The 15119-nt window shown below is 41.1% G+C and overlaps 4 protein-coding genes across 4 annotated transcripts; 2 read left to right on the top strand and 2 right to left on the bottom strand.

Annotated features, from left to right (window-relative positions):
* Positions 1 to 76: 76 nt before the first annotated feature.
* EAE98_002513 (uncharacterized protein) lies at positions 77 to 971 on the bottom strand (the record flags this gene model as incomplete). Its single annotated transcript, XM_038950133.1, has 2 exons — positions 77 to 660; positions 794 to 971. 2 exons carry the CDS (start codon positions 969 to 971, stop codon positions 77 to 79), a joined length of 762 nt encoding a protein of 253 aa, XP_038813872.1.
* Positions 972 to 1448: 477 nt separating this feature from the next.
* Positions 1449 to 3786, bottom strand: EAE98_002512 (uncharacterized protein). The gene is made up of 5 exons (XM_038950132.1): positions 3158 to 3786; positions 3003 to 3107; positions 2696 to 2923; positions 2503 to 2645; positions 1449 to 2448 (listed from the first exon to the last, which is right to left on the bottom strand). The coding sequence occupies exons 1-5, from the start codon at positions 3341 to 3343 to the stop codon at positions 1686 to 1688; spliced, it is 1425 nt and encodes a 474-aa protein (XP_038813871.1). The 5' UTR covers positions 3344 to 3786; the 3' UTR covers positions 1449 to 1685.
* Positions 3787 to 4966: 1180 nt separating this feature from the next.
* EAE98_002511 (uncharacterized protein) lies at positions 4967 to 7239 on the top strand (the record flags this gene model as incomplete). The annotated part of the gene is made up of 7 exons (XM_038950131.1): positions 4967 to 5104; positions 5152 to 5268; positions 5336 to 5403; positions 5454 to 5914; positions 5978 to 6327; positions 6383 to 6536; positions 6941 to 7239. 7 exons carry the CDS (start codon positions 4967 to 4969, stop codon positions 7237 to 7239), a joined length of 1587 nt encoding a protein of 528 aa, XP_038813870.1.
* Positions 7240 to 8733: 1494 nt separating this feature from the next.
* On the top strand, positions 8734 to 10060 carry EAE98_002510 (uncharacterized protein). Its single transcript, XM_038950130.1, has 3 exons — positions 8734 to 9175; positions 9281 to 9460; positions 9551 to 10060. The coding sequence occupies exons 1-3, from the start codon at positions 8899 to 8901 to the stop codon at positions 9823 to 9825; spliced, it is 732 nt and encodes a 243-aa protein (XP_038813869.1). The 5' UTR covers positions 8734 to 8898; the 3' UTR covers positions 9826 to 10060.
* Positions 10061 to 15119: the final 5059 nt, after the last annotated feature.

Raw genomic sequence — 15119 nt, 5'->3', positions numbered from 1 at the left:
AACGAAAACCACAACTAATAGCAGATTCTTTTTCCCGCTCCATGCCTTCCTCATTTATTACAAATATCTCACCTCCTCACATGACACCACAACTACTCCGATCTTTGGCCAGAAACTCCTCCAAACTGCTAAACATCCAATTTCTTTCCTCCCATCCAAGCACCCCCATCTTCTTCCAATCAATCTGCCCCGCAAGACTTTCTTTCTCCTCCCCAACCTTCCCCTCTTTTCCATCATCACGACCTTCATGATACCTTTCCTTCGCCAACACCCACGTAAGCCAAACACTCCAGACCCTACATTTTCGACCCTCATACTGCATTTCTGAAGAGAATACTGGAGATGAAGAGGGCATAATAATTTCACCCTGTCGCATCCCACTTACTTTCCCCTCCCGCTCAAGTTGTATTGAATTTACATCAAATAATGTCTTCAATTTCTGGATTTTTGTTTCCCCACCATCTCCATTCCCATCGATATTAGCACTAGCATCACCATCGGACCCAGAAGCCAACGGTACATAAATCAAAAGTTGCTGTACAGGATATCCAGCAGGATCGTAGACTCCCTTCTCTGACGTCTGAGTAATTTTGGGCGTGATGGGAAAGTAAGGAAGATGGGGTTCTAGGATCTTGGTGAGTGTTGCTAGGGTGTGGGAATCTGGGGTTGTTAGTATCATTGCATGATCATTTGAGTATGTTATTCTTTCATTACGAAATTTTTCTCTCGAGTTGATGCAGAAAATGATGTAGAGTGGAAAATCAGTGGAAAATGTAAGAAGAGGATTACTCACGAATGACGAGAATTCCGCTTTCTACGGGATCATGCGTAAGGCCTACGGAATCAGCTTCTGATAATTCGGAATGAGTATCGGAATCAGGTGGAGTATTGGAGAGGGTTTTGATAAGTTGGGTAAAGTGTTCGAAGGTGTCTTTGGTGGAAAGATCTATCTCGAGAAGGTAGGTTGGCATGCTGGGTGGTGGATGGCGCAGCTGTGGGGAGTGGTGAGAACTGGATAAATTGCAGAAGGAGAGGTTTATCGCTCTTTTGACTGCGCTTTGAGATCAATAATTTGTTTGCGGAAATGGTATTATGGGGTTTGGTTCTGAGATGGATTCTTTTATATTGATACCGAGGTGAGTGCTGGGTGTTGCAGTGTAGGCAGGCGAGTGAAATGAGGCTGGTGCTTATGGAGTGGGGGATTGGGATGAAGGATTATGTACAGTCAGCAGGGACGCAATTGTTAGGATTTTATGAAGGGACAGATTTGTTATTGTTATTTGATGGGTTTTTGAATGCAAAACTTCAGTGAATTAAGATCTTGAAGGAGTGCGTTTGTTTCTTGGCGGGGCATGGTGTTTGTAGGTGCAGTATCGCCAATCAAACACTGAAGTTCCGAACGGGGTACTGTCTCTGCCTAGGTAGGTACCGTGAAGAAGTTTTGTCTAATGAATGATTGATTATGCTATTATTTTTGACACAAAACAAATGAAACTGTGCAAGTAGTGAGTTATATCCCATCCAGTAGGCCCAATTAATCCTTTCACCCGATATCCATGAACACCAACCGTTAATTCGCCTTCCCTGACCTTGTGGTATATCCTGTGTTTAGCCTTTGCAAACCGTCGTCCATGTTCCATTAGGTATGAATTTTCATCTCCGTTTCAGATCTTTGACACCACCATCTACCCAGCAAAATGTGTACCTCTCTCACCCCAATTTTTATCATCTCCCCTCTCCATACTAGCCTTGTGTATCTCATAGTCCTCTTCATCAACGCCTCGATCTCCAGAATGAGTCCTTCTTCCCCTAATGCTCTCGAAGTCTTCTCGCACGTCCCATTCAGTAGTACGTCTAATAATCATCTTATCACTACCAACCGTACTCCTTTCCGCGGCATCATCTGGTGTCGAGCGTCTAATATGCGCAAAGGTCATCGCTCCGTCAGGTCTCAACGTGCCAAGTTCCTCTCCTTCGCAACTCAGCTTCCCATTCGCATCTGTATTATTGAATCGAATATTAAACATAGGTGACGATCTTTTGAGATTAGAATTTGGAGATGTGGTGGTAGGAGTCAAGATTTCGTCATCTTCATCGTAGTCTTGAAACGTTGATATAGTGCGAAGCTCTTGTGGTGGCCTGGAAGAATTCTTCTTGGAGGCTTTCCAACCAGATTGAGAAGAGATGAAGTTGCTTAACTTTGAATTGGAGGGGGATTGCTTGTTGCTGTAGGATGAATCCATTGGATTGACGGATGCGGCAAGACCACCGGATGACATTGATTCCATAAATGGTTTGAGGAATGACAAGCATGCGAAGAAAATGGCAGAGTTTAGGTGGACAGAGGTCCAGAGGTAATTGTGATATGAAATTAGTGTTTGATTTGGAAGCGTGGGAGATCCCGAAGAAGAAATCACGACGAGTCGCACTATTGATAAGGGTAAAATGCTGCCAGATCATTAGATTATCTACCTCTAATGGGGATACCAAATTTCCACTTACAATATTCTAGTCCCAAATGCTATGAAAACAAGGGCTTTGCGCCTCAACGGCATCTGAAGTCCCCAAACGAGAAATATCGGCAACAATATGATGTCACAATCAGTTGCTATGTCAAAGGCCCCAATAGCTTTCCAGAATGCGCCCTGCTGATGTTAGCTATTTGCGCCAAGGTAGACACAGCGACTCAGCTTACGATATTGAAACATTTGCCTGTAGAAAGAATGGCCCAAGGGTTCGGCATGTCGCACTGGAACACGATAGAAATCTCGGCGCTTAAAGCCCATAATATCACACATATCTCGGTAATTCGATTGAATATTGCGTAATTGGAGTCCGGCGTTAAGGCTCGTAAATAGAACAATGTACTTAGTTTCGCAAAGCAGAGAGTCGGAATATAAACCAATTGGGATGCGTAAGCATACTGTCTCGAAGTCAGAAAAGATTCAGAAATCTTTGAGTAAAGAACAAAATTTCCAACGAACATCCTAAAGGGGACGAACTTTTTGGTAGTTTTCCAGCTCCTTCCTGTTGAGAGTATCTTGATCCCGACCAAGTCCATTATTAACCATCATTGAAAGAAAAATACTATGACATATCCCAAAGAACTAGACTATTAGTATTGCTCTCAGGATTTGACGTGCTATAATATACTAACCATCGCAACTATGATCAAACTATCGTCTGTACTCCATCGCCTCACAACCATAAATTTACTCCCAAGCCTCGCTCCAACACTCAGTATCATTGTACTCAACCCTATCCATGATACAAGATTAACCGCAGGGCCTTCATTATGGCTGGATATGATGATTTGTCGTGATAATATGGGTATCGATGTCATTGTAAGAACAATACAGAGATGGTAAAGAATTTGGATGAATGGCGATGAAATGAGATATACATCTCTCCAATGTCAACACTTGCATATATTTGTCGATCGCAAAAGAACTTGTAACTTTTTGAGTCACGGAGTTGAAAAAAAGAACTCTGCTGGAACAATGCAAGGGAGCACAGCTTCGTGGTACATGTGGATGGCATTTAGAAAAAAGCAATTCTATGGTTCCGAGTTTTTGGTACTTACTCCTGGTCACTTCCAACTGTTCAAAGTAGAATTATGCCCATAGCAGTGACATATGTGATGAATATGTTGATAGAAACGATAATAAACAAGACTTCAATCACTGGATCAAATCTTTCACTTCAATTCCATTCGGAAATTTGGCAATAGCTATTCGGAGCTCCGTAGAGTCCGAGTTTTGAGAGATTCTGAGGCGTCGCAACTGCAATAAGATCCCCATGAACACTTGCTCGCTCCTTGATCCCAGACATCAACACCACATTTTATTCAAGCTGTGCCACGGTATGGCGATCATGCACAACAGAGTTGGGATCCAAACAAACTTCTCTTTTATGTTAATCATTAGCTTGGATGAAACGAGTCAGGGTCCTCAGCAGCGCCATACGCGCTGACAAGGTTACACAAGATTGTCAACCTGATATTAATGAGATATAAATCACAATATCGGGTAATAGTAAGTCTAGATGCTGGACCTAATTTGTCGTAAGACTCTGCTACACAGGATCTGTCATGTGATAATCAATTAAAGATACGGAGCATGGTCCTGTACCTAGAATATTGAATACTGACAAATGCTTGCCCACTTTACGATCGGACAAGCCCATAAGGAGACAAGATAATTTCCAGACAGCCGGGAGTTTTGTACTGAGATTTGAGAGATGCTTCACCAGCTTGTTAATCCGAGTGACCATAGTGGATGTAAATATTTAGCTTTGTGCCAAGTTCAAGAACATTCCGGTACCACATTTAAAAGGTCGGCTAAATGGTTTTATGCCCGTCGTTACAATAAGGTGAATAGTAATAAATGTTGGACGGTTGAATGTGTGTATTACGGCGGCGATGAGGCGTCTATCAAATTAACCCTCCGCATGAACTAGCATTTACCGAACCCACGTGAAACGCTAACTTTTATAGGAAAGGCTTCCCCGCTCAGCCCGTTACCATCATAACTCGTGGACCTAGTAGAAAACCGAGAAAGAAAGCTGACATTGCTCCAGAGTCGACAATTTGTTTCCTTCCAAGCTGGAGCGGAGTATGATCAAACTGCATATTCGTATATCCCTTGCACCTTTGAACGTATCATAATAATATACAGACCACCTCGCTACCATTTGATGCATCGGGTATTTACCAAAATGGTTGCAATGAGACAGTTTTTCCTGTGGGTGGTGTCAAGGATTTCTTTTCTCCTATCTTCCACTCGGTGATCCATGCAAGGGTTCTATTATGCAGACTGCAGTGTATCTTGAAGAAGGGCAGATAAATCTCAATCCCCGTCATAATTTTCTTTTGCTTTATTTCTCTTCATTTCCATTACTATTGTTTGTCGTTCACGAGCTCGCTCGGCGATTGGTATTCTCCTGATAAAACTCTTCGATCTTAACCATGGAAGACAAACATGTGGAATTGGGTGTGATGGCTAGGTCAACATCTTCTGATGAAATCCCTCATGCACGGTCGAAAGGCAACGCCAGCAGAGATGATCAAGAAATGGCGTATTTTGGAAAACGTCAAGAGTTGAAGGTGAGTGCTAAAGAAAAATACCATCATCAAAAGCTGAAATATTGTAGCGCAACTTTGGCTTTTTGTCGATCGCGGGGTTTGTCTGTAGTCTGCTTTCAACATGGGAAGGAATGTTTGCCGTCTTCCTGTACGGGTTTCAAAATGGAGGACCGGCAGGCTTAGTTGTAAGTTTCTATATGAGTCTCGCCTCGACTCAAATTCTGGTAGCATATACTAACGTTACATACCCAGTACGGTTATATCTTTTGCTTCTTTGGTACATTATGTACCGTCGCAAGTTTGGCAGAGATGTCCTCGATGTGCGTATAGCCTTCCATCGCGAGTTTTTAAATCTGACGAGCGGACTCAGGATGCCATTGAGTGGCGGCCAATATCACTGGGTTTCGATTCTTGCACCCAAATCCCACGCGAAATTCCTCTCATACATGACAGGCTGGCTTACAGTTATTGGCTGGCAAGCAGGTCAAGCAAGTATGGCTTTCCTCTGCGCAACATTAATCCAGGCTTTAGTGATATTGAACCATCCAACTTACGTTCCTGAAAGATGGCAAGCGACTCTGATATTCTATGCTGTTCTAGCTTTCGTTCTGTTCGTCAATACGAATTTGGCTCGTTGGTTGCCAAAGATTGAAGGATTTGTTCTTTGCATCCATATTCTTGGATTTTTCGGTATCCTTATTCCTCTAGTCTACCTTGCACCCCATGGAAAACCAAGCGACGTTTTTGCTACATTTATCAATGGTGGGGGCTGGTCGTCAAATGGAACGTCTTTCTTCATTGGTTTGATTACTTCCGTTTTCTCGTTCCTCGGTAAGATCAACTTCGTTTATCTCCCCCACATTCGCTGTTAAGATAGTTCTAATATTGTCTCAGGAGCCGATTCTGCTTGCCATATGAGTGAGGAAGTCCACAATGCCTCTACAGTTATACCCTGGGCGATGATCAGTAGCATTGTCTTGAATGGCGTTCTGGGTTTCGCACTACTTATAGCTCTTCTCTTCTGTCTAGGAGATATCGATGCTGCTCTGACCTCCGCTACTGGCTTTCCATTCATCGAAATATTCAGGGGAGCTACTAATAGTAACGCCGCTGCCACTGGTATGACATTGATTATCTTATTCATTCTTCTCGCCGCGGCAATTGGTATCATGGCGACTGCTTCCCGTTTATTATGGTCTTTTGCAAGAGACAATGGAGTGCCAGGTAGCGCGTATATATCTCGCGTAAGCACAAGTATTCAAATAATCTTATCACTTTTACCTAACTTTCTGACTACAGGTTCATGAACCAACAGCATTACCTATATATTCTATTCTTGTCAGTGCAGTGATTTCACTCCTGTTGGCACTTATCAATATTGGCAGTACTGCAGCATTCAACTCAATTGTCTCTGTTAACGTGGCTGCATTTTTTACCAGCTATATGATCCCAAGTGAGTGAATCGTCCAATAATTCTTTTGCTTCGACTACATTTACTTCCATCTCCGATTGACCCTCCACTATTCCGTTTTATCCATATATTATCTCTGCTTCGATGCTTTATTGGCTCAGACTTACAGGCTGGATGGAATATATCAAAGTTCAAAAGTAGTTTCGTTCAATATTTGAAATGATATCACTGATTCAGACTATTTGGAAATTCTAATTGAATTCAACGGTTCAAAGCATCTGAATGCTCTGATCAGGTACAGGGATTCGGAGCTTTCCATTGTGGACCTGTAGTCCAGGCTATTGGAAACCCTGTTTTGTTTTTTAATACAACATCAGCTCCTCATTTTCCTCACATTGCTCCAAAATCTACTCTTGATAGACAATGTTAACAATCTGATTTTACAGTCATCTTGATTCTCAAGAAACGCCTTCGAAAAGACCCAATCAAAGACAAGATACATTGGGGACCATGGAAACTGGGACCAATTCTTGGTCCAGTTGCCAACATCGCTGGGCTGATTTATTCGATTATCACCATGTTTTTCAGCTTCTGGCCTAATACCCAAGTCGTTACTCCGGTTACCATGAATTGGTCTTGCGTTATTTTTGTTGCTGCTATCCTTTATAGCGTGGTTTTTTACATGATTTGGGGTAAGCATGCTTACAAGTGGCCAATTGTTGATCCTATCAGAAGACGGCAGTGATCTCTTCATGGCGGATGTCAGTATATAGTACATCACATTGTTTTCATTTGACAGAATCACCTATCATTTCTTGGCTACTTGCATTAGATTATAGATCTTGTAATTCTCATTAGACAATGGAAGAGTTCGGCGAACTCGCAAAATACCATTTTTTATCAATCATAATTCACATTTTTCGTCGTTTGTGCAATGTTCATGCAAGCCAGCTCACAGCACGCCACATCATTCGAATCCTCGAACGAATTCCATATATCCATCGCAGAACATCGGACCAAGAACACAAAAAGGGTCTACCATTACCGTTTATGGAATTAAAGCCCCATTTGACCCAATATTTGTATTATCGCGATCTGCCGATTGGGTTCCAAACTGTCGGGACCAATCTAATTATCTCTTCTAAAGCCGGCAAATCTGATGAAAGAGAATCCTTCGTATGATCAGAGCTTTCTGGGGCCTGGATAAACTGTTGTGCTGGGAAGTTCAGAAAATCCAATCAGCAAATATCACATCGTATTTGCAGCCACGCGTTTAATAGATAGTCGTCCTGGAACTATTGTATGTCCGTACACGGCCCACATTAATTTACTTCCCCCTCTTTCATAAGCAAATTCACAGGGGTCACGAACTCCTTGGCCTGGTCCTAGTTCAACGGCTTATCCGTACCAACAGGCTTGTTGATCCTTCCGCTTAGAATTATGCTTGTTCAATTTTTGCCTGCTTCTTTTCTGTCTTGGTGTCCTCGCTGCTTTGTCGCTCCGTGTGCATCAACGGATTTAAGCATATCTTCCAACAATTTGTCAAACTCACACAGGGGAGGGGTTCAGGACTTTCAGATTCTTTCCCCGGTGTGAAAGCTAAACCTAACCTGTAAGAGCCACGGAATCAATCACAGTGGTATTCCATAAGCCGATTTGCGGACTACGAACGGGTGGCGTCTGAGTCTGTGTGTATGCATATTTCGAAATTGTACTCTGACATGCCTTTATTGGCAGTTCATTTCATGCCTGACTACAATTGCCGAATCTGCAGTTCCTTCCGTAAGATTAACGTTGCAAATTAATCGATCTGCTGGAAGGGTGATCGTACACTTCCTTTACTGCATCATCGCTACACCCGATTTCATAACGTGTGTCCAAAAGAAAAAGCACCTTTTTCAATATCATCTAATCCAACTTTTGAAATTGGAAAATTCAATTCAATGAATATAACTCCAAATTCAAAATACTTTGTATTATAATATAAATCTCAATTGATAGAATCTATAAATAAAATTTGAATTGAATTAATCAAAAATTCATTGAATTGGAAGTGATTGAATGAAATTATGATTTTTGAAGTAGTTTTCAGGTTTTTAAACTTTCGAAATCGAACTTTTATATAACTACTTTCAATTCAATGAATTTTCAATTAATTCTATTCAAATTTTATTTATAGATTCTATCAATTGAGATCTATATTATGATACAAAGTATTTTGAATTTAAAGTTATATTCATTGAATTAAAAGCAATTGAATTATTTTAATATAGGATTTAGTAAAAAGTTGATTAGATCAAAAAAAGTCACGTTTTGGACACACGTTATGAAATCGGGTATATCAGCATAATCTGTTCATTTTCGGTTCATACTCACCCCCAACATCCCCGCCATAACCACCGAAATGGCATCCTACTCAACTCTTCACCCCTCCACCAGCATCCCTCATCCTGTTCCTATTACAGCTTCGAAATCCAATCTTCGCCTTCTTCCCTGTGATCCACTGACGGATGGTCCAGCTATCCTCACTCAACAAATTGCCGCTTTCAGTAACCCTCATGAACCATTCTTTTTTGTCTTATTTCCTGAAACGGAAGAAAGGGAAAAGGCAGTCAAAAGATTGGTTGATAATTGGGTCGGAGATGAGAGAGCGAAGTATGTGAAGGTTGTTGATGGGGATGGTATGTTTTGCTTTCACTTCACTTCTCTGCTGTGCTTTTAAGTTGGGGTGTAGTTCAGGAGGTCAAGGACAGAAATTGAAAGATGGATATTAATAATTAATCAAGGGACCCTCATAAGTGCAGCCAAATGGCTCATAAATACAGAACCATTGAGCGAAGAGCAGAAGAAAGAACGAATTTCTGTTGACTGGCACGCTGATCAAGACTCAAACGAATGGGCTGAGTACCTAATAAATTGGATTCATCAACATCAAATTAGTCGAACGAGAGGCGAACCTTGCGTCAGTAAGTTTTGTCTTCTTTTTCTCCTCCTGTCTTCATCTCAATTTCAGATCATCCCCACAATCCATAATGCGCAATCCTAATATCTCACAGTCCTCGACATCTTAACCACGCACCCCTCTTATCAGCGTCTCGGTGCCGGTACGCTTCTAATGCAATATGGTACCACCATAGCCGATTCCCTCGGTCTACCAGCGTATATCGAGGGGACAGTCATTGCAAAACACTTATATGAAAGTCATGGGTTTAAAGCAGTGCCGGATAGGTATATTGAAGTTGATGTGCCGGAGAAGTGGAGGGAGAGGCAGGAAAGGCCTAAGATTGAGTTTTACTTTTATGAGAGACCGAGGAATGGGGGGAAGTCGTGATCAGGATATTTGTGGGTGAGGGTCAATAAGCGGTTAATAAGATGTGAATCTAAGAAGTGAGTCTACATTAGCATACGGATGATATGTGAATGGGTAAATCACGGGTTTGATGATTTTTGAAAAATTTCATCAACATATCTCGATCATTTCGCTCAACTTCCAAAGTAGTGGGACCTGTTAGCTGCAATTATGATCTTGCTGGTTTATTCACTGTACTCACACATTCTTGAGATAACACATGTTATTCACATATCTTTGAAGAACATCATTCACCCATCTCCTAATATCCCTTTCAAGACCAGCCTTGCTGTGCACGAACCTGTGCGAGCTAGAGATTTAAGGGAAGTAATCTGGCAGTGCCTAGCGCTCTAAACCACGCGAGTCCGATAGGATCAACCGGCAAATCACAGGATTCCCAACTTATTTTCTTATACCTTATCATTCCCTGTCAAGTATTTTTTTCATTCCTTCTCAAACGTAAAGCTAGACCGTGCTTCAATTAGGTCCGGTAGTCTTGTACTAGATAGGACTTTGAGAAATATGGGATATCTGCCACTGCAGTATTCCAGCACTCTATGCAATTTTTTATCCGGCGTTTCTCATGAGTGAAAGTGCTATAGTCTGATCTTTTTGTAAGAATGATAACAGCAAGAATTAGATAAAGGCAACAACGAAGAGTATCATACCTGTGAATCTATGATCGGAATCCTTATGCAAGGATTTTCCAGGAAATTTAAGGCCAGGGAATAGATAGTGAATATGGTGCTGGCTGGAGGCAGCAAGAGAACCATGTGTTGGCTGTTTTGTCGAACATTTCTTGGATATAGATTGTGTAAGAAGCTTTACAACCAAGATATAGATATCCTTCCGGATTTAGATAATCATTGTTAGTGAATTATATGTTACCATAGGCGCAATCACCTACCTAGGTATCTACCTAGGTAGGTACCCAGCTAAAGCAGATATGAGCCAGCCCCGCATCTACGAAGTATACACGTATAATCTATTATTCACTCAAATTGAACACCCCAGCTACCTTACCAGGAAAATTCGAAAATGTCTGGCTTAAATAGGATTGAACAGATAAAACTTTCTGAGTTATACCACAAGGTGATGGCGGATACCAATGTTTCAAAGGGTGCGTCTGCATGTCTGACTGGTTTTCTTTGCAATGGGAAAGGAAACTTGCTACAAGTTCTGCTGTTCCGAGCGGGTATTCTCAGGGGGGAAAACTTCTTAGAAAGACTACCGTCTCATGATCGACTAATTTCTTAGTGAAATAGACAGCGAAAGATATTAATTTAACGATAACAAAAAGCTGTATCCTGATTTTATCATAGGATGTCTTTCTAACATCGTCAATGATATGAATATCTCTAAAGCTATAAAATTATCAGCCAAATATAGCGCTTCTAATGTCTTTGACACGTAATTCTGAAAACCCCAGCTTGAGATTAAGATAAGTTTAAAATCCATAGCCTGACTTACCGCAGCATTTGTGATGTTCTTCTTCCACCGAGACACGAATACCTCTAAGGACTTGGATTTCAATTTTTCAAAAGCCATAGTTTGAAGCTGGGTCAACTGCATATACATATACATATATTAACGGAGTGGAATATTGAAGGGAAAAGCGAACATTTCTCTGACAGGAAAACCATCCGAAAGAGGGAAACAAGAAACTTATTGAAGTGAATAACCCCTCTTCAATAACACACTTACACATGCCCATCAACCAACTACCCCTTTCAGCCTTCAAGATACCCCTCCTTGGTATTCATTGTTTTACTTACGACAACCTTGGAAGTCCACATGTTCAACTCTTCAAACCTCTATCTCCATCAACATCTATAAATATCACCACTCCCTTCAACGTGCAAAGGGGCAATATTGCAAAAGCGTCCAAACATCTCCCAAATTGGTACTGCTGCTACTTAGATGCCTTCATGATCCTGGTCTTGTGCTCGAATCGATCAACGGAGGATTGAGAGAGCTTATGTCTTTGTATTTTTTTCTACAGCGATTATCTAGACACGTCAAACCTGTCTTTTTATAGTTTCGAGATGATCTCATCCCATGATTTTCATTTCTTAAGGATTTTATAAGAAAGATGAAAATGATTGTAGAAATGATAACAAGATTAAGAGATTGGATCATATATCACAATATTTGGATGTCAGTCATTATGTGTTCATCCGTTATTGTAATTATACAAAATGCAATCGATCTGTAAATGAAACGCCGTAAACTGGACTTCTGGGAAGGTGCGGAAGGGTACCTAGGCATTACACATGGCACGTAAGTATCTCTCCTGCTTTGATGGTTGAAATATAATGCCTGGTGGTGTACGTGTACATATATACGTACCGTAAGTAATACTGATTACTCCATCTGAAAAGAGATAGAATGTATATTATTCACCATGATTCTCATCAGCTTTGTTCCTTCCCACATGCCCATCTATTCACATTCACTCAACCAGAAAAGGTACTTAAAAACGCACAAGCGCTCGACCATGAGCGGTAGGTAGTCAAGGATTCCAGAAGAGAGAGAACGATGGTCGAAGCGGAAATGGCGCCTCTTTATTCAGCAAAAAAAAAAGCAGAAGGCTCGGAATCGGTGGAATCGCAATCGCAAGAACTGACATACATCACTCACCGTCTTGAAGGTGAGAGATATAAAACAAGAAACCATCCGATGATAATCATCTCAATGGGTCAAAAGTGTAAGAAAATAACAGCAAGTTCTGAATTGACAACGGAGAAAATCCAGACATCAGATCTAGCATAATATCAGGGTATCATCAGGCTGCTCAGGTAGAGATGCTCTCTGATAGTTTGGTCTAATTACACATCGCACAATCTGCGTCTGTCTCCTTTGGAGACGCTACCGTCTTCCATTATCTCCGCGAACATGGACTTATATGTATTTATTCCTCTGCTTAACCTTCTGCGTGGTGCGTCATTGTGCTGACAGGTTGCGCAGAGGATTAGGAGAGTGGAGTTCCAAGGTTCTTATAGAGATATATTTTTGGTGCGCGCCCGGTGACTTGTTAGTAATGTTTTGACAAGCTCGAAATAGCCTAGGCACACAAATATACGTATACATGACTATTTAAGGCGTGGGAGCTGAAACATTTGACATAGAGTTAATCGATTTCTCGTTCAGCGAGAACTCGATGTCATTGGGCGCCAGAGAGATGCGTGAGTGATTATGCTGGCCTTGAACCCTCAACCTTTTATTGTGAGATATTTGCACAATATTCCTCACATAGACGTTGCTTGAAGAATCTCATCTCACTCAATTATCTCAAGAAAATTAGAAAAATGACAGAAAGATACGTATTTTCGACAACAGCAACAGCAAAGATTAGAAATAAGTCACCTGCAAGAAAGCTTCCGCTTCTATTTGTTGCTGTCTTTTCCTCAATGAAACTACAATGTATGTCAATCTTCTCATTTTCATCGTCTTCCTGGTCAAAATTTGCTGCTACGAAGAAATGGAACTTCGTGCTGAGGTATTCATCTTTGATGTTTCGTGTTTGAAGAGGGTATGCTGAAAACTGGAGAAGATCGTAAATCATCCACTTGGGCGCTATTGTATTCACCATATTTTCTCCGCCTATGCTCTTCAAAGGAAGAGAAGATGCTATCATGTCGAGATCAGCTCATTCTCCACAGCTTACTGGACAGTTTCCAGCTTTGTATCCTCGGGGAAATTAGATGAGAAATCATAAACTCGATGTCGTTGCTGCATTACCTATCTCATAGGAGACCTTAATAATCTGTAGCCTATTCAGTATCTCCCTGATATGACATCCAAGTCGCTTTGATAGTAAGACATATCTCCCAAGATAAAGAACAGTAGAAGATCATCTGATCGTTTCCAATTTTTTGCGAGGAGGAACAGCACGCATGAGAATAAGTGACATAACGTCAGTCTTACGATAGACACGGACTTGACTATAGAATTTAGACAACAAAAGCAAACACGATGAAGTTATCGCAGGGATTTATAGATAGATAGCAACTTTCAGTCACATTAAGTCTTCCAAAAACGAGAAAATGGACTCTAAAGTCGAGTATATTCAAATTCACAACCCATTCGACACTCATCCAAGATCACACCACCTTCGCCTGCATACCCAAGCATGAAGGTGAGTACGGTCGATTCCATAGGCAAATTGTGAATCTGAATGCGAAATTAGTCCCCCAAAATACCACCATATTCTCAAAAACACATAGCTTGTACGAAATTCGAACAATTTTTCTTCCAAATCAATGGAACATATCAACCTTCCAAATCTGTACGAGATATCCAAAAACATCCCGCAAACTCGAGAGGTACCCAGATATATAACACAATGATTTGTGACCAAATAAAACTCTCCCAAGAAAACACATAGTGAATTTTAATAAAATAGAAAAAACCGAACCACAACAAAAGCCAAATAAGATAACATCAGATGAGATACACAACAGCACCAACACAACCAACATTTCCAAACACCGTCTCGGAAATAACTTTTTAAAGCCCTCTTATTCCCAGTCGATGGGAAATATCAAAATTTTAAGGTAATTGACCGTGGTGTCAGTTGGAAAACTTTACCAAAATTTGAGATGTGCAACAAAACTTTTTGGTATTTGAAAGAAGTGATTCTATTGGTTGGAGAGTGAGTAGTGAATCTGGGGAAGGCGGTGAGGATCTGGGGTATGGGGTATTTGCCGTTGGTGTGATTTGGCGGAAAGGAGAGGAGAGGAGTGGTGTTGTGAGTGGGTGATGGGGATGAGGTGGCCTCTATTTACATGTGTTGCACTATTAACATTAACAACTATTGGAGTATTAACACTGCATGGTTTTAGGAACGCGACTTCTTTTTGAAGTATAGCTTTTATATCTGTTGTTTCTTCAATATCAATAAGATGAAGAGACGTTATATCAGAGTATAGCAAAGGGTGGGGCAACGTGCTTGTCGCCCCATGATTATATTCCTTTCCCACCAACTAAACAGAGGATGAAGGAAGAATGACAGCTTCTGAGTTGCAAATATGTGAGTTCGTATTGCCATTGGAGGGTTTCATTGCCGAATAACAAATACAGTCGATGAATACAAATGATGATTGAAACCGGTCCCATCTCAATCTTCTCATTACTCAAGGTATGTCTGTCGGCATATAGAGAAATGACTTTCACGAGAGATACTTCACCTAGCCCTTGTACTCATCTGGGGTCACTACTCTCATTGCCTAGGTACTCACTGTACTTTTGATTGATCGAGGTGTTTTTATAGTCCA

The sequence above is a fragment of the Botrytis deweyae genome (genome assembly GCF_014898535.1).
Source record: "Botrytis deweyae strain B1 chromosome Unknown BDEW_004, whole genome shotgun sequence".
Classification (NCBI taxonomy): Eukaryota; Fungi; Ascomycota; class Leotiomycetes; order Helotiales; family Sclerotiniaceae; genus Botrytis; species Botrytis deweyae.
This window is presented reverse-complemented; position numbering and strand designations above follow the sequence as displayed.